Raw genomic sequence first — 23,785 nt, forward strand, 5'->3', positions numbered from 1 at the left:
CTGGCAGAAGATGATGATGATGACACATGCGCATGTGCAAGCAGTTTTTTTTAGGTGCCCATAATTTCTGCGACTGTTGAAAATTCCAGTGTTAGCTTATTTGAATGAATGCTATCATGCAAAATCTCTTAAAAGTCTCACAGCAAAGTATAAAAATCACAACCTTGGGCAGCATGAGTATCAATTTTTTGAAGTACATTTACTTGCACCATCACCATTCTTATCACACAAAAGCTATCGCTAAGCCACTATGCTTGTGCGTTGTAAGCTTTAAAGAGCATTTCTTTAGAGTCCATTGCAGCACGGGTTGATATTAATAGACAAATCCCAGTTAATATGATGCATAAGTAGGCAAATTGCCAAACGGCAGGGAAGAAATATGGAGTGTGGAATATCAGCCATCATTCATTAAAAATATAAAAACTTCAATCATTAATCACAACTAATCACGACAATTACCCTGGGTAGAAACACAACCTGAACCGAGGAACAATCCGCTCGTATGACCGAGCGGCAGACATAATGGTGAGTATGATGCAGACACGTGTTTCAGCACAGCTGTTCTGATAACAAGGATTCAAGACAAGGAAGAAGAATCATGCAAACGCACGGATTTCGAAACGTTTCTCAACACGCGTTTGTCCGCAAAAGTATCTATTTCCAGTACGGGAGATGACAAGTAGCTGTCCTCGCAATTTGCGTTTGTAAAGTTGCTAATAAATATATTATCTGGCGCTGATTCACGAGTGCAGGTTTTGGGCAATGCTTTGATAAATTTGGCTGGTTTTCTACTGTGTAAGTCCCTGAAATTAACACAGTTGAAGCTAAATGTCGTTTCGATTGGGACACCTTTGTAAGAAGGAACACAGAGGTTCAAAATACGGGGAAAGGTTCTCTTTATTCACACGTGGTGCTCCCAGTCTCGGCCATAATCTTGTTCTCCTCCTCTATACCTCCCCCTGCTCCTCCTCCTCCAACCTTCCCTGGCCCCTCCTCTCAACTAATCCCTCCTTGCCTCCTCTCCTCCCTCTGATATGTTCCCACCCCCTGTCCATGGATGTGACACCTCTGCTGTGTTATGCTATTTTTCAAAGTGTGCTTATAACACCCTCGCATCTTGACGAGAGTAATTGGGAACCCCCCCAACAGACAAACAGGCAGGCAGACGAATTAATGGACAGACGGTCAGACAGGATGCATTATCGCTTTCAATCTTAGTTGAAACATTACAAAAAACACACATTTAAGTACATCAGCTTATGGGCCCTTGGGACCAACACAACCGATGGTGATGAAATTTAGAAAATAAAAAACCGGCGGTCCAATTTGTCTGCTTAAACAAACGCAGTTGGAAAAAATATAGTTCAAAGGGTCCCATAGGCTGATGGACTTGTAATATTTGGTGGTCAGTTATCGCGTCACCACGGAACGGACAGAGGGGACGCATTGACGCTTGCAACCTTGGTTTGTGACGTGCGTCAACATAGCGACATCGACAAATAACGAGGGACGTTGGTGCGCTACGTACCAGGCTGTCGGAGAGGGCTGCCATGTTCCCAGTCTCGGCAGAAGCCTGGGACGACAGTGAAGATGATGAAACGCGATTCGATCCTGGAAGGCTGAGCGAGCTGCAAGGTGCAAAAAAAAAAAAACTCCTGTAAAGACGATGACCTGAAACGAGCCGCCAAGGATTGAGTTTCAAGCGCGGAATCGCTGACCCATACTGACCTTTGTCGGTTGAAGATCTTCATGCTGTTTGGGGAAAACACATTGGGTTGGCCCAAGCTTGCGGCAAACGCCGGACTGATTCTGCCCATGGACATTAAGTCCTGAATGTGGAAAAAACAAGAGAAAAGGAGTAATTCAGTAAGTGCTGTAAATGCGTGGTGATTTTTAAAAAAATCTATAACACCCAATGTTAATTGTAGGCATGTCGCGGCGCATCGGGTCACGATTAAACACGACCCGCTTGTGCTCATGGAGCTGTGTGCATGGTGACATGGCCGAGCGGTGGTGCGTTTGCCACTTGTTGCAGAGGTTCGTGGTTCAAGCTCGAGGGCCGCCCTCCTGGTTAACACTGCCGGTGTAATTTACTACGCATAAGAGCCGTCTTGTTCACACTGGACGTCACAAATCCGTGACGTTATTCCAGAAAAAGATACGGTACAGTTTGCTGGTGTCACGGTTCAAATTTACTACTTTAAAAAAATTCTGTGCAAATTACTTAATTGGGTAAAAAAAAAACAATGTGGCAATATCGCCCGCGACTGGCAGACGAGACTCGTACTGTGAAACGTCGCGCCTTAGTGATAGCCTTGCGCGTTGAGAACGGCACAAAAGACCAAATGTACCAAATTATTTTCATTCTACGGCTCGCTTAAACTTTCCAAAAGGTTGGGCCAAAGCTGCCGCCACCTGTCCACTCCGATATCCTCCTGTCCCGTGCTGAGACTTGTTCGCGTGTTTGTGGAGTGGGGAAGTAGCGTGGCGTGGCGGTAAGTGGCACGCTTGAAATGTGTTAAAATGCATCCCACTAAATGGAGCACGTGGCGGGAAACTACGGTGGTGGATAGAACGAACAAACCTGACTGGCCAGGCTGCTTCTCATCATCTGGAACTGCTCCAGGAGCTTGCGGTGTAGGGGCCGCATCTCCGGGTGTACAAATCGCTCGTGGACGCTGAGGCCAGCCCCAAGGATGTACACCTGGACGGACCCAGCGACACAAGTTCGACTCCCACTCATGGCCAACATCGGTGACGAATGCCTGAACCGGTCCTGGGACTCAACCCAAGTCGAATTAGCCTGAATGAAATAGCTAGAATGGAGTGTAAATATGGGCAGTAGGAAGACAAAGGTGGCCGGGCAAGCATGATTCTGGAAAAACCAGGTGGGTCTGCCAGTCATCTAACCATACTTACCATGATTATAGTGTTAAACGATACAAACAAACTGTCAAGCCATTTTTCCTTTGGCGAACTTTCTTTTGTTAGCCACATATTTACTCTTGTTATCTATTTAGTCCCAGCGCCAATCCTTGATTCAATGGAGTTGCCCGAAAAGAAAACGTTGGTTAGATTCTTCAGGCACCAGTTAAAAGAAATTAAAACGCGATCTGAACAATTAATTTATTCTTGTAAATTCCCATACCAATTGCTCGACACAACGGTAAGCCAAATTACTAATTTCCAATGCGTCTGGATTCTTATCTTAGGAATGGATTTGGTGAGACAACGCTGCATATGAATTGCTGGCCACATGAATCACACCCCTCATGAAAGAACAACACAGTAGGACATGTATGTAAGTTTAACTTCTTTCACACCGTATGTAGCTAACCGTGCTAATCTGAGGTGCGGGGGAAGGATAACAAACTAAACACAAAAAAGCAGTTCTAAAGAAATGCGTTTTCGATCTAGATTTAAACGTGTACAGCTCCAGTCAATTCCTACTATCGGAAGGAAGAGCATTCCAGACGGTCGCAGAAGCGCATCTGAAAGCGCGCAATGCTGTGATCGTCTTTGTTTGATGGTCTTGGGACGGCCCCAAGACCCAATGACATAATCATATCGTACATAATTGTGCACTTTAAATTGTTATTATAATTACACTGTTGGTCATCTCAATAAAGTAAATTGCAGGACATTTTTCAGCTTTGGGATCTTAGGCCAATACCAGATCCATTGTGTGTTTCATTGAATCATGGGATGAAGCACTGAAGCCAGCCCCAAGGATGTAAGTAGACAATCCGGAGGAATCCCATGCAGAACAGGGGGAGAACATACAAACTACACGCAGGAATGCATCCGAGTTGGGAATTAAACCTAGGTCCACCCATGAGCAACAGCAATATCGTACCTGCTCAAGCATCACGTCCTTTAAGCGGCCAATCTTTTCCACGTCTTCTGGGTGGGTTGCCAAGTATTCTTTGTCGAAAAATGCCTTTCAGGTGACAAAGAAAAAAAAACAACCTTTAATTTAACCGATTTCACTTAAGCCACACATCACCCATGACTCATGATAATAATAATAACAGCCGTCACCTCCATAGCGCAGACGTGCTCACTGTTAACGGTCAGTGTCAGGAGTTTTACTACAAAGGGCTTTTAGCACGGCAAGGTGCATTCCGTTGTCTATTTTCCTACGTTTTTTTCATTTCTTGTTTTGCTAAATAATTCTGTTCAGACAGTAAAGAGATGCTGCCCCGGGTGTAATGGTTCGCACGCTGTTTATTCGTTCTCCCAGCACAGCAGTTGACATATCGGTCACGTCTCTTCAATCCGCCCGACTGTATGAACGGGTAAACCCACAACATTTACAATTCGAGTGCTTTGTCTCGCCAGTAATTACAAACTAGCATCATCAGGCTGGTTGTACTTACTGGCGAAACGTTGTGCTCGAATTGTAAATGTTGTGGGTTTACTCTCCAACACACCGGTGTGCTGAACTAGTGACGAATTGGCATGTTCTGTTTACGTGACAAACCTTACTAATTGGCTTTGCCGGGCAGTGGCGGGTTTAACGACACATTTATATTTATGCGATCTAACCCAAAAAAAAACCTCTATTATGGATAATATTGGTCACGAAAGCCTACGTGTTGAACTGAGTATAAACGGGTTCACCACATTTAATCGACTGGCACCGCCACGTTTGATAGGGGGGGTCGGTGAGTATCCTCGAGAGTTCAATCGAGGCCCCTTTCGCCAGCAGTAGCGTGCGCAAGCGATTGCACGGACACACCGCTTACATTTCACACCCGCAGGATTGACGAGAGCGGCCGCCGCATCTATAACCGCGAAGCCGTGCAACGGGCGGCGAACGAGCTACAACTGGGCCCAGCCGCCACCCATCCGAACCTACGACGTGATTTACGATGGGGTTAGGCCCCGCTGGCGACGCTAAGAGCGTGGAAGTCCGGACCGCGGCGCATCGAGGATGGTGCGCTGAAGATGAGCCGGCGGGGCGTTACGGTACCTCCTGGTATCGGGCGATGCCTCCGTTGACGGCCGCGTTGATGACGCCGTTGAGGCACATGCTCAGGGGGTTGAGGTTGTGTGGAGGCTGAGTGCGGTACTGCCCGATGAGCAGCCGCAGTTCCGTGTTCTTGTTCTCCACCGCCTCGATGGCGTTCTCCAGGGGGCTCATTTCCGCCTGCGATCGCCCGCGCAACGAATCATCAGCATCACTATCATCGTCGTCGTAGCCGTCACGTAACATTTGTAGCGCGCCTCCCACGCAGCACATCTCAAGGTTGTTGCCGTCCTGCATCCTACGCCTCTCTTTTCCACTGGCGCATCTGAGCCGAGCCAAATCAGGGCGCTCCCTTTTGTCCGGGTGGTTTTCCACTGGCTATTTGCATTACCGAGCGAGCACCCAACCCGTGATACACTGCCGTAACAACACAGCTGAACCTCGCTCGGGGCCAAGCAGGGCCGGAGGTGTAGGTTATAATGCGTTCACCGCGTGAGATGTCAGTCAGTACACTGCGGGGACACAGCGTCACGGCAGCATTTGCATGCGTCTCGACTCGTTGCCGTGTAATGTCAGTGGTGTGGCTCAGCTTATGCAGTGGAAAAACCATCTGGCACCTCTTCACCTGCACCAGGCTGGCCTGGCACTGTCGAAACAGGGGTATTATTGTGGAACCACAAGAACACCACACGTAGTTTAAAACAAAGTAAGGTACAACGGATTCAATAATGTTTTAGACTCACCACTTCCCTCTTGTCAACTTCAAACCAACGGCATATTCCGGGCAGAGGCTGCTTGAGAATTAATGTGGTTCGTTCAACCCAGAGATTCTGTGATTATAAAAGAACAAAAATTACAATTATAGAACCGAAAAAAGGTATCTGTTAGGTTAATATTTTTGAAACAACAAGAATTAATAATACATTTTCTAAATATTATTCACAATACAGTGGGTTGGAAGATATTCGGTGTTATTCAATTACCATGCAGATTTTACTAAAATAGCTCCAGTTGCTTTTCCTCCTGGAGTAAATTTACGTGAATAACACCTCACGGATATTTATCAATTGGCCCGTAGGAACAGGCTTAAGCCAGCCTCTACTGATGCTGACAGGCTGAGCGGTTTATTCAATCACAAGTGGAAATGAAGCACACCCCCGTGCGTCCGATTCCTCGTGAAACGGCACAATAATTTGTGGCCATCATTGTTGTCATTTTGTTTCCAGCGTAGCCCGGCCCACGCACGGTGGGGCCGGCGTGGTCAGCCACGAGCCGCGGCCTCTCTTCACCTCCCTTGGCGAGGCGAAATGCCACCGCTGCCACTCCAGGGGAGACGATCTGAATGAGGCCCTCACCCGGGCAGCCACAGCAGGGGCCAATAAAACGAGCGGGAGACTCTCCGATCAAAGTCAGATTGATCGGCCTTCACCAAGGAGGCCTGGTCTCACAGCTGATTGATGGGCACTGTCAGCATTTATATATTTATCCACACATCCACCGGCCTATTTATTTTTGACGGAATTTTTTATATTTTTTTTCAGATGCTCTCGGGCTCACAGACAAGAAAACGCGACTCATCTTGCCTTGAACTCATTTTCCTTGTCCTTGGTGCCTTTGTAGAGGGGCCGGTCATAACGGAATTTGCAGATGTTGTTGACACGGTAGAAGCTCTTGATTCTCTCCGGTATGCGTTCGTTGCGCAGTACTTCCGAGACGCCGGGCACCGGGGAGACGGCAAAAATCTGGATATCTGCACAGCGGTTTCATGGTAGGGAGACGCAAACCAACGGCAACACGAGAGGCGTCATGAAGCCAGCAGGGCCAGCAAGGTGCGCACTGGCAGTGCGGGAATGTTTACTAAAAGGCGCGGCGGCCCTGCAAGGCACCGCGCTGTGCCGAGATGTTCGCTACCTCGCCTGACATGCAGGAGGTCGTGGGTTCGATCCCGACCCTGACGCCTGCTGCTGTATATTTGGAGTTTGCGTGTTCTCTCTCTCCCCATGGTCGCGTGGATTTTCCTCCGGGTCCTGCGGCTTTTTACCCTCCACATTTGGAAACATGCGTTTAGAGTATTTGGCTGCTACACCTTTCCACGTGATAAGCCACTTCGTTGCCACCCGTTGCACCATGAAGTAGCTAACGCTGAACGTTCACCACTTGTCCTCAAATGTCTCCCCCACCCCCATCTGCAATCTGTAATCTCTCCTCGTTGTGGCCCTCCCACGTGAGTGCTGTGAAGTGTCGATGGGAAGGCGACATCGCAACGTGCCATCGCCAGGACTGCGCGGTAAAACTACGCGCGGTTGTGCGTCAGGTCGGTCAATTTGTCAGGGCGTTCGTGATGAACGGCATCGTAAATAGGCATTATATATACGTGTGCCCTGTGTATATATGTCACAGGCAGAGAGAAGAATGACTGAGACAGATGCAATTAAGATTGGAGCCAGAGGCAGCAGCGGGGTGCGGTCAAAAAACATCAAATAATATTTTTCTCGTCTCCCGTTTACAGCCCTGAGCCATTGGTGGAAATTACACATTCCTTGGGCAGGGGCGAGTCATTCAATACAACACCGTTGACTCTTCGCAAGGAGGTACTCATTTTATCAATCACAGATGGTCCATCCTCGAGCAGGATTTGAAGACGTGACCTTCTGATCACGAGTAGTCACCTTGCCAGTGTTGTATAGAGGCTGGCAGTTTAATATGCGTGTGTAGATATGCATTCAGTAAAGGTGCAGCCCTGGAGTTGCTTTGCTCACGCCACTGCTGGCAGAGGGGCCTCTTCAAGAGGGGGGTGCAGAGGGGATGTTGGCCGACTCTTCCACAGCGGCCAGACTAAAAACTTGCACCATTGTTTCAACGGCCGTGCCAGGAGATCGAATCCAACTGGTTTAACTTTTGATTGCATGCACAGTGTGATAACTACTACACCGTGGCAGCATTCCATATACAGTGAGGGAATAAAGTAGTTGATCCCCTGCTGAGTTGATCCCCTGCTGATTTTGTACGTTTGCCCACTGACAAAGAAATGATCAGTCTATAATTTTAATGGTGGGTTTATTTGAACAGTGAGAGACAGAATAACAACAACAAAATCCAGAAAAACGCATGTCAAAAATGTTATGAATTGATTTGCATTTTAATGAGGGAAATAAGTATTTGACCCCTCTGCAAAACATGACTTAGTACTTGGTGGCAAAACCCTTGTTGGCAATCACAGAGTTCAGACGTTTCTTGTAGTTGGCCACCAGGTTTGCACACATCTCAGGAGGGATTTTGTCCCACTCTTCTTTGCAGATCTTCTCCAAGTTAAGGTTTCGAGGCTGACGTTTGGCAACTCGAACCTTCAGCTCCTTCCACAGATTTTCTATGGGATTAAGGTCTGGAGACTGGCTAGGCCACTCCAGGACCTTAATGTGCTTCTCCTTGAGCCACTCCTTTGTTGCCTTGGCCGTGTGTTTTGGGTCATTGTCATGCTGGAATACCCATCCACGACCAATTTTCAATGCCCTGGCTGAGGGAAGGAGGTTCCCATCCAAGATTTGACGGCACATGGCCCCGTCCATCGTCCCTTTGATGGGGTGAAGTTGTCCTGTCCCCTTAGCAGAAAAACACCCCCAAAGCAGAATGTTTCCACCTCCATGTTTGACGGTGGGGATGGTGTTCTTGGGGTCATAGGCAGCATTCCTCCTCCTCCAAACACCGCAAGTTGAGTTGATGCCAAAGAGCTCCATTTTGGTCTCATCTGACCACAACACTTTCACCCAGTTGTCCTCTGAATCATTCAGATGTTCATTGGCAAACTTCAGACAGGCATGTATATGTGCTTTCTTGAGCAGGGGGACCTTGCGGACGCTGCAGGATTTCAGTCCTTCACGGCGTAGTGTGTTACCAATTGTTTTATTGGTGACTATGGTCCCAGCTGCCTTGAGATCATTGACAAGATCCTCCCGTGTAGTTCTGGGCTGATTCCTCACCGTTCTCATGATCATTGCAACTCCACGAGGTGAGATCTTGCATGGAGCCCCAGGCCGAGGGAGATTGACAGCTCTTTTATGTTTCTTCCATTCGCGAATAATCGCACCAACTGTTGTCACCTTCTCACCAAGCTGCTTGGCAATGGTCTTGTAGCCCATTCCAGCCTTGTGTAGGTCTACAATCTTGTCCCTGACATCCTTGAAGAGCTCTTCGGTCTTGGCCATGGTGGAGAATTTGGAATATGATTGATTGATTGCTTCTGTGGACAGGTGTCTTTTATACAGGTAACAAGCTGAGATTAGGAGCACTCCCTTTAAGAGTGTGCTACTAATCTCAGCTCGTTATCTGTATAAAAGACACTTGGGAGCCAGAAATCTTTCTGATTGAGAGGGGGTCAAATCATTATTTTCCTCATTAAAATGCAAATCAATTTATAACATTTTTGACATGCGTTTTTCTGGATTTTGTTGTTGTTATTCTGTCTCTCACTGTTCAAACAACCCTACCATTAAAATTGGAGACTGATCATTTATATGTCAGTGGGTAAACGTACAAAATCAGCAGGGGATCAAATACCTTTTTCCCTCACTGTATATCAGGTAAAGGCCCACTAAGCTATACAGCTTTTTTTCAGAAGCGACCTGACCAAAAATTATATAACTACGTGGATTATCATGTGGAAAGGTATTGTAGTCAAATATTCTAAATGTATGGATAAAAATCCACGCGACCACGCGGAGTGAGATATGTAAACTCCAAATATACAGGAGTCAGGATTGGGTTGAACCCATAACATCCTGCATACCAGGCGAGGTAGTTAAAATGTGCCACCGCGGTAGATAGTGCCTGGATGCTGTTGCTGTGTGCAACAGTGAGAGAGTGAGAGAGTTCCAAAACAGCTACGGAGAAACACCTCCATTTACATAAATGCACGAGGGATCATCTGTGCGCTGCTCGTAAAATATAACATCAACGAATGATCGATGCTGCTTGTGTAGCTGCTACTGCTGCTGGGGATACCGGTGGGGATGCTGGTGGGGATGCCGGTGGAGATGCCGGTGGGGATGCCGGTGGAGATGTCGGTGGAGATGTCGTTGGAGATGCCGGTGGAGATGCCGGTGGGGATGCCGGTGGAGATGCCGGTGGAGATGCCGGTGGGGATGCCGGTGGAGATGTTGGTGGGGATACCGGTGGAGATGCTGGTGGGGATGCCGGTGGGGATATCGGTGGAGATGCCGGTGGAGATGCCGGTGGAGATGCCGGTGGGTATGCCGGTGGAGATGCCGGTGGGGATGCCGGTGGAGATGCCGGTGGGGATGCCGGTGGAGATGCCGGTGGGAATGCCGGTGGGGATACCGGTGGAGATGGCGGTGGAGATGCCGGTGGAGATGCCGGTGGGGATGCCGGTGGGGATACCGGTGGAGATGGCGGTGGAGATGCCGGTGGGGATACCTTTGGGGATACCGGTGGGGATGCTGGTGGGGATACCGGTGGGGGATGCTGGTGGGGATGCCGGTGGGGATGCCGGTGGAGATGCCGGTAGGGGATGCCGGTGGGGATGCCAGTGGGGATACCGGTGGGGATGCCGGTGGGGATGCCGGTGGAGATGCCGGTGGAGATGTCGGTGGAGATGCCGGTGGGGATGCCGGTAGGGATGTTGGTGGAGACGTTGGTGGGGATGCCGGTGGAGATGGCGGTGGAGACGCTGGTGTCGTTGCGTACACTGCGCGTCGGCGTGCGTGGTGGCGTCGTCGGGCTGGCCCGCGTGCTGCATGGGCACGGCGTGCGGGAACTCGCTCAGCATGCGCTGCTGGAACGTCTCCAGCCGCTCGTAGTCGTGGCCCCGGCACACAAACTCCTTGTTCTGAACAGAACACGCACGAGTATGCACGCACACATACGCATGCACGCACACACACACGCGCATGCACACACGATCGCAGGCACACGCACGCATGCATGCACACGCATGCACGCACACACACACGTACGCACACATGCATGCACGCACACACATGCACACAAGGACGGGCTAACGTGATTTCCTACTCAAAAATGAGCATTGAGGCACGAGTGCTTATTTCTCGTTCTCAACCCTGCAGAGTCGGTGGTGGAAATTCCACGTTCCTGTGGTGGGAGATAGTCTGTCCCCCATAGAACAATCACCGCTGCTTTCCCCAGAAGGCGGTACCGATGTTATTGGCCCCATTGGTGATGATGGGCTGACTCAACACTTGCGAGAAAACCCCGCGACGACAGAATACAAATGTGTGTTAAAAGCACACGGGCCAATTTTTGCATCGGCGCACGGCGCGATGCTTCAGGGAACGCTCCGGACGGCTTGTTGCACGAATGGCCGCGTGCCTCGTACACATCTCTGCGTCTTGCTTGTGCCTCAAACACCAGCAGTGGCCGGCGGCGCGATACGGTCGGTACGTCCCGAAAACACTTTGGCGAGCTACAGAAATGCCCTCGCTCTAAAACAAACATGGCAGGAAAGCGGATGGACTCCTCGTGTTGAACAGATGTTGCGCACGGCGCTCTTAACAGCCGGTTCTCAACAAATACCACACTCGTCGCGCAAGCCCCATTTTATTATGAACACAAACCACGGGTTACGAACAAACGAGGCACCATAACCGCCCTGATCCGAACGCAAACTACTCCGTGTCTCAGTACGGCAGCGTGCGCCTCTCATTCTGCACAGGAGCGTCGTATAGCAGACACAAACGCTCGTCCGTCACCGACGTTCGCGAGAAGCCTGCCGCGCACTTCCACCGGGATCGGCGGGGGTCGTGCACATCGTGAAGAAAGGAAAAACTAAAAACTGAAGAGCAAAAAAAACTCACCCGAAGGAAGAAGGGAAACTTTTTCCCGTAGAAGCCGACTTTGAAAAACTCCGGCTCCAGGCGTTGCTGCTCGATGATGTTGTCGTAGTAAGCCGCCTCCGTTTTCTAATAATACCCCCGTCCCACACAAAAAAAATATCATCCATAATAGAGGTTTTTTTGGGTTAGATCGCGTAAATATATAAATGTGTCGTTAAAACCCGCCACCACCCGACACAGCCAACTAGTTAGGGTTGTCACGTAAACAGAACGTGGCCAATTCGTCACTAGAGCCAAGCCACAACATTTACAATCTGAGTACGACGTTTCACTCAGTAATTACAACTAGCTTCATCAGGCGACAGCCAGATTTGTGGAGAAGTCCGCCTGTTTCGTTCCTGATGTAGTGACGTATATATTTTGAGTCACTATGCCGTTAGCGCCAGCTACTGAGAGATGAGTGGAACTGCGCGTATCACAGCCTCTCTCTGGGTACCCGAGGATGTGACAGGCTTGGGGGACCCGAGAGGGCACGTGACAAGGAGGGGATAACGAGGGGGGCCGACAGGTGACGAGAAGGACATGTGGTGGAAGGCCCCAGAACCTTCTGCGGCAGATCCCGAAGGGGGCGTGGCTAAGGGCGGAGAGAGGCCATGCTCAGGGGATAAAAAGGGGGTCCAGAGAGCCGAACGGGGCTGTCTCCTGGAATCATCCCATCGGGAAACGTCGCTTCGATCTTCGGGCTTCGGTCGTCACGTTCGGCAGTGTGGGTCCGGCAGTACGTTACTGCCTGATCCGGTTAAGCAGTTACCCTGCTGGGGTCTAGCTAACGTGTTGTTATGATGAGTAGCTGCCCCGTTGGGGCCGTGTAATAAACATTTTGCCTCCCAGTTAAAGTGCGTGGAACCCACTACACTTATGTAGAGGCGTAGATGCGGTGACCACGCTTCTGCGCTCTTGCGCCACGTCGGGGTGGGAGGGTGGGATTAATGAGGCAACGTACATTATGCATGTGCATTGCGCGAGCCCTTTGAACTTGTACTTCCTGTCTATTGTGTGTATTAAAATAGCCCTACCAACGCCAATCCCTATTGAAGTATGTTGCCCTTTGTAGGCATGCATTTAAAAAAAAACATATTATTTGATTATTCGCTTCCATGCAGCACTAAGGCGGTAGCTATACGAACGGTCAAAGTTATTTCTATTTCTTTCAATTTCGATAGATTCTCTAATTAGTCTTGGATAGCAGTAGCTAGTTTTGCACAGAACTTCAACATTATCAAAATCAATTGAGTGTCCTTGTTGGCACGCGTGTTCTGCTACTTCTGACAGTTGCATTTGGGAGAATTTAATGTTCATTATCATCATCAAATCTGAAGCAGGAAAAAAATATCGACGCAACGGTTTTTCAGGAGACCGGACACATTTTTTTTCTGTTGCACGCAGGAAAATGTGGACTCGAGGAAGAGCGGGTGTGGCTCAGAGACCGTAGAGCACTTAGCCACCACCGCTGAAACGCTGGGTTCGAATCCCGACAGCGGTTTGTGGATCAAACGAGGTTCTCGAATGTAGCGAGTTTGACGATCTCAGCCTTGTCCGCCCCAAAGACTGCACACAAACTAAAAAAAAAAAACCCCATCACCTTAAACTCGGCTCTGCCAATTTTTGCGCTTAGTTCCGGCTCTCAGAATTGAATATAGCAGCAGCTCGACTGCCACGCAACCAACATTAACGCTCAGCGGCTGAGCCCGACGGATAAGTGCTGCTATGAGGGCAGCCAGATTAACCCACAGGCTATTTCTTTTTGTAGGGCCCTCCTTCTTCCTTTCGGTCCTCCGTTCCATATTTTGAACTGATAGCTCAACGACAGTAGCCTGGGCCAGTGGCTATTCATCTGGTCTCTGAATTACGGCGATGTCATTCGTGGCTTCGCCAGCAGCTAAAGCTCGGGGGGATAATAAAACAAACTAGTTGATGAAGCTAGTTGTAATTACTGGCGAAACGTCGTACTCAGATTGTAAATGTTGTGGCTTGGCTCTCCAACACACAACCGGTGTGCTGTACTAGTGACGAATTGGCCACGTTCTGTTTACGTGACAACCCTTACTAATTGGCTGTGTCGGGTGGTGGCGGGTTTTAACCACACATTTATATATTTACGCGATCTAACCCCAAAAAAACCTATATTATTGAAAACAAACCAAGTTGGTTGTTTTTTTAGAAATGAGTGCAGCGAGTGATTCGTGGTTTTGATTAATTTAACTGAATGGAATACATTTGCTCATTTCACATAGAGAAATAAATATCTGTATGACTTCATAACATATTTTGTTGCAATACGTAAGACTGTAAATGTTTAGGCCCTTCCCTCAATATTAGCCTTAGGCCCCCTCGTAACCTTAATCTGGCCCTGAGAACTTACCGCTGCCGCTGCTGCTGCTGTCTGAAATAAGGTCACGTGTCAGCTCTTTATTCTTTGGGCTGTTTCCTAACACAAAAGGGTCGCATTGCTCTGCGAGCGCTCCGGATGGATGCGACAGCTCACGACATAATGCCGATGGCACAATCGGGATGAAAGGGGAGCAGAATTATGTGATTAAATTATTTTTTTTAAAAATCTCACCAAAATCGTGGAAACGTTGACTGTAATATTGTATAAGTGCATTGGCAGCTTAAAAATTGGAATGCAAGATTCGGGTATGTTATCGTGCTGGTTTCGCTGCCCTTGTGATGGGGTTGACTTTAACTGACCTTCCATCAAGGTGTACGAGTTGCAATGATGAAGGGCCAATACCCAATTACTTATATTATATGTTAATTTATTTTTCCCCTTTGGAGGACCATGGCAGTGAAACATGTTTTGAATAATCATTGTTCGTTCTTCTGCACCACTGGCCAGCGCTGCATCAAAAACATTGTTTGCTCAGACTCGCATAACGTACCCGGACCGAACTCAGCCGCTGGTAGTCGTAGAGGGCCTCGTACTGTCCAGCCAGCTCCCGGCACAGTGGAATGCCAAACTCCCAGCACTGAGAAGGCATAACGGGGGACGCAGTTCGGTGCACTCGCTCTCACACAAACACTCACACGCTCAGCGAGCCATACAGGGCTCTCACACAAACACTCGCACGCTCAGCGAGCCATGCGGGGCTCTCACACAAACACTCGCACACTCAGCGAGCAACACGGGGCTCTCACACAAACACTCACACACTCAGCGAGTCACACGGGGCTCTCACACAAACACTCGCACGCTCAGCGAGCCACGCGGGGCTCTCACACAAACACTCGCACACTCAGCGAGCCACACGGGGCTCTCACACAAACACTCGCACACTCAGCGAGTCACACGGGGCTCTCACACAAACACTCGCACGCTCAGCGAGCCACGCGGGGCTCTCACACAAACACTCGCACGCTCAGCGAGCCATGCGGGGCTCTCACACAAACACTCGCACACTCAGCGAGTCACACGGGGCTCTCACACAAACACTCGCACACTCAGCGAGTCACACGGGGCTCTCACACAAACACTCGCACACTCAGCGAGCCACGCGGGGCTCTCACACAAACACTCGCATACTCAGCGAGCCACACGGCCACTCACACAATCAGTTTGCGTTCACCACTTCTGCCCAGCGGAGGCGATAAAAAAAACGTCCGAAGCCTTGAGTGCTTTTTGGTCCATACTCGTGTTTGAGTTTGATCCACGTGGTTGTCATTTTTACACCTAAAATGGTTGCACATTAAACCTCCATCCGAAAAGTTTGCCACGTTGGCACAAAATATTATCATGGTTTAACCGTGGCCGATGTGTCGATCACATTCCGACCGATCGACCTCATCCTCCTCCCCTTCACCGGTGGACCAGAGGCCTTTCATGACTTTAGTTCAACGCGGGCATGCACGACGACATTCCGCTCAGCTTGCATCGAACGCCGTCGGGTAACGCACGGGCGACGCGGTACCGCGGGCGAGCCCTCACCTTGCCCTTGTGGAAGAAGTGCAGGATCTTGAGGAGGAGGCTCTCCTTGCGCTCCCACTCGCTCTGCGCCGGGTAGTGCAGGAACGGGCCGAGCGGACGCTCGTCCCAGCCCAGCAGCTCGCAGTAGAGCAGCAGCGTGAAGCCCGCCTCTGTAGCGCGGGTCGGGGAGCGGTGTCGGCAGCGTAGTGGGGAGGTGTTGGCGGAAATTGGGCGGGGTTTTAGTAAAAACGGAGCGCACGTGCGGGGAGGACGAGGTCAAGCGACGCGCACGCTCGATTCCACTGCTTGCGTTTCAAGTCACGACTTAACGCAACTCTCTTTGCGCTTGCACGCAACAACTGGCTGCTATGCATATCCACGAGATGATAAGCCACTTCGTTGAGCTGCTATCAGTCGTGGCCAGGTCACTTATGAAGCTCAGTTGGGCCCTACCGGGTAAAATAAAAAGTTAACTTCAATTTAGCTCATAGCCACAACTTAATTTTTTTCTCTATATATGCTGTGCCAGAAAGGCACCACGTATGTAAACCAATATATACTTCACTTGACTCAAGTGTCAGATAACTCGAAAGGTGGCCATGTGACTCAAAGTTCAGAGCGCCGAGCTCTCACAGCTGAGGTCCTGGGTTCCAATCCAGGTAACCGCCTGTGAATAATTGACCTGTGTGCCTCAAATTGACTTCTCTGCTATGAATAAGTTCAAAATTGAGAAACATCGTCCGTTTTATACTCCACTTTTTTTTTTGCGTGGTGGTACTCACGAACGTGTCGCGTTTTTGCCATCAATGATTGTGCAACACTGCCAACGCAGTGTCACGAACCTATCCTCAACACGGTGTCACGAACCTATGCTCATTTGCAGCGAGCTGACGGTCTCGGCTTGGCCGCCAGTTCGAGACCGCAGCAGGGGCGCCGCTGCCAGCAGCAAGTGCGTTGAACGAGTCGGTGTAACGTACCCGTGTAGTTCTGTGCCTGCAGGTGCATGTCACACAGCTTGTGGATGTAGCGGATGTACATTTCTTCTTTGTTGATTTCCGTTTTGTAGAAGTTCTGCAGATCCACATGGGTAATTGCATGAATTCATTTGTTCACTGATAAAATGTGTGACGCACACAAACCGAACTGCAAAAGGACATTTCAGAGGCACGGGAGAAGAAATGAATGACGGAGGAAAGTCTGCAGGTCCTGACGTAAGGTGGACACGGACGCTGATGTGCGGAGAGCCGTGAGAGAGGAGGGGGGGGGGAGAATTCCCGAAGCCCGGAGCTGCGACAGAGAAAGCGACGTTCGCTTCGTCTGGCTTAAGAGATGTTGGGCCTGACCAGGAGGCCTTCAGCCAACAACGGTGGATAGATCATGTCTGATGAAGATAATGATGATGGATTCCCGCACCTCCGATTAGCATGGTTGGCTACGTATTGTGCGAAAGAGGTTCAACATGTACATACCTCTCTAGAATGACTGAAAGCATTCGTAGGCAACGAACCCATTTCTCTCCCTGCCCACCGCAAATTTGGGGTCACGAATAAGTAAAAAAAAATCCATATTTTATTTGTCTCGTTTGAAACATGTTGCGTTTTTCCTCTCTCTCATTAACACAGTTAAATCCGGTCGATTAACCAGCATGCAACATGAGCATATAATTTGCATGAACGTTAAATAACGCATTCTTGAACGCACAATTTGATGTGTTAATCGTCAGCTTAAGAAACGACTTTAATTGATAAATCTGCACATCCTTACACGCGAGGGATTATCTTTCCGAATTAAAAACCGCGCTAACGTTTTTTTTACCCCACTGATTTCTACTGCGAGACTTTAAGAACCTTACCAACAAACTCACGGCACAGCCAATTTTCTTGTCTTCTACCTCGTCTCCCTTCATGCAATCCCTGCACAATGTGCACACACACAGGATCGTGATTGACACAACGTACCAAATCAACTCATTGCTACATTTGAGCAAATGTGCTTCTCTTACAGCACAAGGCCACCACAATGGAACAGATCCTAACTATTTCATGGGCATCTTTTCGCACAGTATCAAAGTATGAAAAATAAGAGTAGGTTTTACCCTTTCTGGCAATAAAACAGGAAGTGTTAAGATGTTCAAACACCAAATAGAAACCTTTTGCAAGGATATTAAGTTGGCATTAAACCACACACACGGTACTTGTGGTGAACAGGCAAACCTATTACCACGTTTGGCTATGTACGGTGCAAAATAAGTTCAACATTCGTACTTACAAACATACGATGGTGTCGTGTTTCAAAGGCGTTTTACGCCTGCATTAGTTTCACAGCAGGGGCAGTGTTGCCACGTGGCAATTACCCGATTAGGCAGCATACGAGTCATTTTCAAACTTGGAAAATATGGCCCGTGACGCAGGCGCAAGTTTGACTCGATTTTTTTGTATTTCTCCACGGGGGTCTTTAATGTCCCGCTGTCAAGAAGACGTCACGCTTTTTGTGCTGGTGAACACCCCCGGTAGCGTTCGCCAGGGCGGCCGCTTTGCTCACACCGCAAACCACTGCAACGAGCGGCAAACTCGCCAGCACTCGGCCATTTTGCTGCCCCCCCCCCCCTCCCCCCCAAATCATGAGGCTACAATGAGCAGGAAGCCGTCCGTGCGCATGTGGCCCTGTAGTGAAAGAGGTTGGAATACTTTGGGCGAATGCGTCCTCCAAACTCGTCCGAGACGCGTGGGTAGCTGAAGCCTACGTCCCATCCAGCTATCGCCTTCAATCTCATCTCGATGCTCGCGAGTGGGAATTGATGATGTGTCCGTGAGTGGCGGCGCGCGCTCGTGCGTTTATCTGTGTACGGCGGGAGTGCCGTGCTTAGCGCACTGAGCTATGAACCCGATAACCTAGGTTCGTTTCCCGCTCACGTTTAAATCAATACATAAAATCTGAACCATTGCTGGGCCCTACCTAGGTCGACTCGGCCTTAAATTGGTATCTGGTGCAGTGTATAACCTAAACTATTAAACTATTTTTATTTGACCAGGTAAGGCCCACTGAGCTATATCGCTCTTTTTCAGAAGCGACCTGGCTATCACACATGATCGCTCGACGAAGTGGCTTATCAAGCGGAAATTGCGAGCAGCCAAATACTCGAAACGCACGTTGATTCTAAATGTGGAGGGAAAAATCGGAGAACCCGGAGAAAATCCACGCGACCACGGGGAGAACATGCAAACTTCAAATACGCAGGCGTCAGGGTCGGGATCGAACCGACGACCTCCTGTATACCGGGCGAGGGAGTTAACAACTCGCCAGCACTGGGGAGACAGAGGCACCGTCCTGCAGGCCTCCATGGGTGCTCAATAATAGCACTTGCTCCAAAGAGTCCGAACGGCTACACGTGGGGATCTTCGTCTTCGTACGGTGACAATCTGACGAGCGAGCGCTCACCTGTAGTCCAGCAGCCTCTCCATGAGGCGAGTGACTGATGTAACGAAGGAGACGCCACTCTCCCTCCACGTCTCCTGCTCAATCCGCTCCAGCAAACTGGGGCAGGGCCAGGGGAGACGGAGCCATGAGAAACTCAGGCCCAGCCGTTCAGCAGTTTTCCGGGGACGCTTGTCAATGACCGAGATTGGCAGACTGAGCTCAAAGGAAGGGGACGCGTGGAAATAAGCTTCTCGCGTATGCAAATCAGTACTTTGTAAAGGCACTCTTGATGTTACTTTAAAGAAACTGAAGAATGCTTGAATGAATGGGTGGGCTTGACTGTATGTCAGTGGTGTAATGTGTTTTGATGACAAATCGTGGCGAAAAACATTTCTGTTGAGCTCATTATTTGAGTACTATTTTATTTAGTTCAAAACAATGGAAAATAGCATATTAATAATACCAATTATATAATAATTTTAATATATGAAGCATCCTTAAACAATCGTTGTCAGGGCGAAATATCTAACCATAAACACTTTTGCAAAAATATATATTCCACAAGTGACATAAAATAGTAACATGAGTTACTATTTAAATCATAAATATATTAAAATTACCTTACATTTTTCTTTTTACAATTTATGTCGTGATGCTGTTGTGTTGACTGTGGTGAATAGCACAATTCATAATAATAATAATAATAAGACTCAACACATTAGTCAATAACAGCGTGGTCTTGAAATATATTTTTTATGACAGGTGACATTTCCGGCCATGGCCCTTCTTCAGTGTTATCGATTAATGTGTTGATTTGTTCAAATTATATATTTTTTATTTAGGACATTAAAATATGGCTATTAGTAGACCAATGATTTATTCAATTTTTGTTACATTACCTGTCCAAAAATGGAATGTATTTTAATGGATCGTGCAATGGTTCACAAATTCTATATGACACTATTACAAAAAAAAATCGAATTACACGAAAAGAATACATTATATGACAACACGAGATACGACAAATTGTTGACATCGATAAAATAAAATACCTCGGATATGGTCCGAATAGCGGGGTTCTGTATTCCGTCAAGCGAGCGTGAAATAGGAATTCCCATCAAGTCATTAAATCACACGTCTGTTCATCCTTGCCCACTTCACACCAACAATGCAGTTGCTCGCACACACGAAGCTTTTCGCGTAAACATAACCAGGCAATCAGCCAATGTCATTGGGCTGTCCCAAGAAGACATTGCAGCTGGAAGGCATTTCCAATGTCTCTGTGAGGGTCCATCAAATTTAATTTCAGATGCCCCTCCAAATTGAGGGCACGAGTTTAGAGCAGTTAGAGGGCTTTCAATCCTGAGTCACCGCCACCGTAATTAAGCGATGGCCTCCTACACACTTCCAACGAGTGATAATATCTGCGTGGACCAATTCAAATAATGACGCTGCCCCAGTGAAACGGTTAGCAGAGTGGGCTTGCAACCCGGAGGTCGCTGGTTCCATCTCCCTGCCCCCTCGCTTCTGTCCACCCAGCAGCATCTATGGGTACAACCACAGGAAGTCAATCGACAGGTCGTGTACGGCGAGATAAAGTGTGGGTACTCCTCCCTCATCCTGATCTCGTCAGGGAGCATAAACTGTCATGCGAACTCCAGGTCATCCTTGCAGCAGCGGCTTTTGGCTGGCCGTCGAACAAAGACGGGCATCGGATGGTGCCCTTTCAGATGCAATTATGTGGCTGTCTGGAAAACTCTTCCTTCCGATATGAGGAAGCCACCCGGAGCGATGGACTTTTAAATCCAGACTGAAAACTCAATTCTTTAAGAATTCCTTTTAAAGTTTGGTTTGTCGTCCTTCCCCCGCACCTCCGATTATCACGGTTGGCTACGTACGGTGCGAAAGAAGTTGAACGTACACATATTCCAAGGCGTCTGGTCCGTGTGGAAGAGTAGGCCAATATACGTTCTAAAGGGGCTCTGAAGAGCTCCTGAGAGTCGAGTGGCGTGAGTAAAAAACTGCAGAATGGCACCTCCACCATTCACTGTTTACCATTCAAATAACGAAGGTGGAATTATCATTTCTGTCTGGGGGGGAAATTGCTCGAAGCAGTCCTTGCCAGCGGGATTTGGTTCAGCAGCACTCACATTAAGCTGAAGAGTTCCCTGTAGTCTTCGTCGCCTCTGCCCTCTGACAGCAGACTGTCCAGCTTGTCGATAATCTCTGCCTCCACCTTAACGCACAACATCGCGGCTTACGTGAAAAAACAGCAAAACAAATCGCCATTCGTGTCGCGTACTTTCGCGCGGCACTTCCGCGAAAGTGAAATTGCAACTGGCTCGGCTTAGCACAAAAGTGTTTCTGTGCTGCCAAACTATTTATATTTTGGCCAGAGTGTGAGAAGCCAATTTAATTCCCTGGACAGTCGGTATGTCGTCATCCACCACCGCCCCCACTCCCCCCCCACCCCTTGCAATTTGATCAATTGTCGTGATTCGAATCAAGGGTCGATTCATTCTCACCTTGCATTTACCATCCAGTGTCTTCTGCTTGTTGTGTGAATTATCAAGTGGCATGAGGAGGAGTCGCCCGCTATATACCGGGGGGAATTGACAGTGCGCATAGCAATAAAGCGAAAGCCGATTTGAACAATGTGAAATGCGTCAGAGCCTAACGTATAGGAATTTCATGCAGAATGGGTATTTAAAACGCGCTAAAATCCACATTGTGATTATGTAGCCGTGATTACAATCGTTCCTCAATTATAAACACAAAATAAACACCTCCCCGGCATCCCCATGATGCATGCCTGTGCATCTGTACAGCATCTTGACATGCAGTCGCATTTACACGCTACACAAATCCATATTGTACTGCCAATTGTATATTATTTGGATGCAATTTACATGGCACGTAATGATCTATTGTCATATGCACAATTCACTGCATGTATCGCATTAGCATTGCTAATGGTTTTCAATCGCTCGATGAGCCGTTGCATGCCAAGCTGATGTTGCAAAGTCAAATTCACGTTCATCACTGGCACATGATGGAGCTCAACTTGCCAGTGAAGAGCATCATTAACCCAATTTGAGAATAACCAAAACAACAACGCTTTACAAAGCATGTCACGTGACTGCAGGAGCCCAAGCACTCGATAATGTTGAGTGATTTAATTTTTTGGATTGTTGCCGGCAATTATACCGAAACAGCACTATAATGGGAAGCAAAAGAACAGCCTTTTGGAAGAAAAAAAATTCACGGCCAGCACAGAGTACCACATTTGTGGCAAGACTACTTCACGTGATTGGGTGGCCGGTCTGAGACCATTATCTATCAACAGTTTGGGACTGTCTTTAATCGTGGGTGGCTGCCCGCGACAGAATCCAGCACCTCAGTGATGCCAGCTCAGTAATATGGCTCGGAATGGCAAACCGATGTACCAGAAACCAGGACTCATCACAAAAATAAGAATATCTCATTGTCCTGAACGGTGTAATGTTATTATTATTATTATGATGATTGCCAATAACTGAGACTTTTAATGTCCCTGGAAGACTCACAGATTTTCCAGGACAACAGCTGCCTCGAAAAAGAGGATGATCCTGGGGAAAACTCGGACAGGTGGGAACCCTAAATACGACACGGCTACCGCAAGCCGCCCCGCGAGCCACTTAGCCACCTGCTCCCTCGTGATTTTTTTTAATGTTGTGGTCCCGCTGGCCATGACGTCACCTGCTTGAAGGAGCCGTTCTTCCTCTGCTCGCAGTCCATCATTTCGTGGAAGATGGGGATGAGCACGCGCCTCAGCTCTGTCTGTGGCACCAAGGTCACCTCAAGGAAGGGGCCCAGCAGCCCGGGGATGAAGTGAGCCTTGTGGTCCCCTGGCACGGATACATTCGGCGGGATTCCTCCAATGAATTCATCGGTACGCGTGTTTTTTTTTTTTTGCTACGCCATTGTGGTAGCCATATACTGCACGGCTACCACAATGGTGCTGTGATTCATAGACGATTGAAGTTTGCAGTCGTTGGGGTGGGGTGGGGGGCAATGGTGATGTGTGGCTTTTCCCAACTTCTTTCACACCGTACGTGACCAACCGTGCTCATCGGAGGTGCGGGGGAAGGACAACAAACGGGTTTGTGTAAATTTTCAAACTTGGTCAATTCGGACCGTGTTCTGTGGCACACGTGGTCCGCACTTCTCACCAGTAGCATTAACCAGGGTGGCCACTGGTCTCGAACGGGTAACGTCTGCAACGAGTGGCAAAATCGCACTGCCGCTCAGCCACGTCGCCGCCCCAATTCAATCCGAGGTAAGGGAAACCACCAACAACCCAGACATGCAGGTTCAGGAGAAGAGACTGTTAACGGTTGTGCACAGGGCCACCGAAAGGTTTATGGAGGTCCGGGGGAAAATGCCAGATGAGGCTCCCCTTGGCGCTTTTCTGATGCCCTCTTGGATGAGAGTCCCGGGAGCAATTGACCCCACCTGCTACACCACCCCACCATCCCTGTCGATGGCCTTGCATGCGGATGAGCAGTGGTCCGAATGCAAACTAAATAGCCTATCCACTGTGCATCACATTTTAATGGGGGATGGCCCACTTAAGGATTGTTGAAA

At 48.7% G+C, this 23,785-nt stretch overlaps 1 protein-coding gene across 9 annotated transcripts in view; it reads right to left on the bottom strand.

Annotated features, from left to right (window-relative positions):
- The window catches only part of DOCK3 (dedicator of cytokinesis 3), a 237,977-nt gene that overhangs the window by 13,357 nt on the left and 200,835 nt on the right, over positions 1-23,785 (bottom strand). For 6 of the 9 annotated variants that reach the window (XM_032969863.2, XM_032969867.2, XM_032969866.2 and 3 more), the window contains 17 exons: positions 22,898-23,046; positions 21,310-21,395; positions 20,212-20,238; positions 19,181-19,276; positions 17,595-17,655; positions 16,720-16,813; positions 15,764-15,912; positions 14,721-14,807; positions 11,800-11,904; positions 10,673-10,814; positions 6,556-6,722; positions 5,716-5,802; positions 4,976-5,152; positions 3,857-3,940; positions 2,585-2,704; positions 1,729-1,829; positions 1,529-1,628 (listed from right to left, as the gene is read on the bottom strand). In XM_032969863.2, the coding sequence (XP_032825754.2) occupies positions 1,529-1,628; positions 1,729-1,829; positions 2,585-2,704; positions 3,857-3,940; positions 4,976-5,152; positions 5,716-5,802; positions 6,556-6,722; positions 10,673-10,814; positions 11,800-11,904; positions 14,721-14,807; positions 15,764-15,912; positions 16,720-16,813; positions 17,595-17,655; positions 19,181-19,276; positions 20,212-20,238; positions 21,310-21,395; positions 22,898-23,046 (1,832 nt within the window). The remainder of the gene's footprint in view (positions 1-1,528; positions 1,629-1,728; positions 1,830-2,584; positions 2,705-3,856; positions 3,941-4,975; positions 5,153-5,715; positions 5,803-6,555; positions 6,723-10,672; positions 10,815-11,799; positions 11,905-14,720; positions 14,808-15,763; positions 15,913-16,719; positions 16,814-17,594; positions 17,656-19,180; positions 19,277-20,211; positions 20,239-21,309; positions 21,396-22,897; positions 23,047-23,785) is intronic. The other 3 variants (XM_032969868.2, XM_076073502.1, XM_032969865.2) reach the window with 1 other exon arrangement.

This window comes from Petromyzon marinus, chromosome 42 (assembly GCF_048934315.1).
Source record: "Petromyzon marinus isolate PM22_M1 ecotype Great Lakes invasive population chromosome 42, UKy_Petmar_22M1.pri1.0, whole genome shotgun sequence".
Taxonomy (NCBI): Eukaryota; Metazoa; Chordata; class Hyperoartia; order Petromyzontiformes; family Petromyzontidae; genus Petromyzon; species Petromyzon marinus.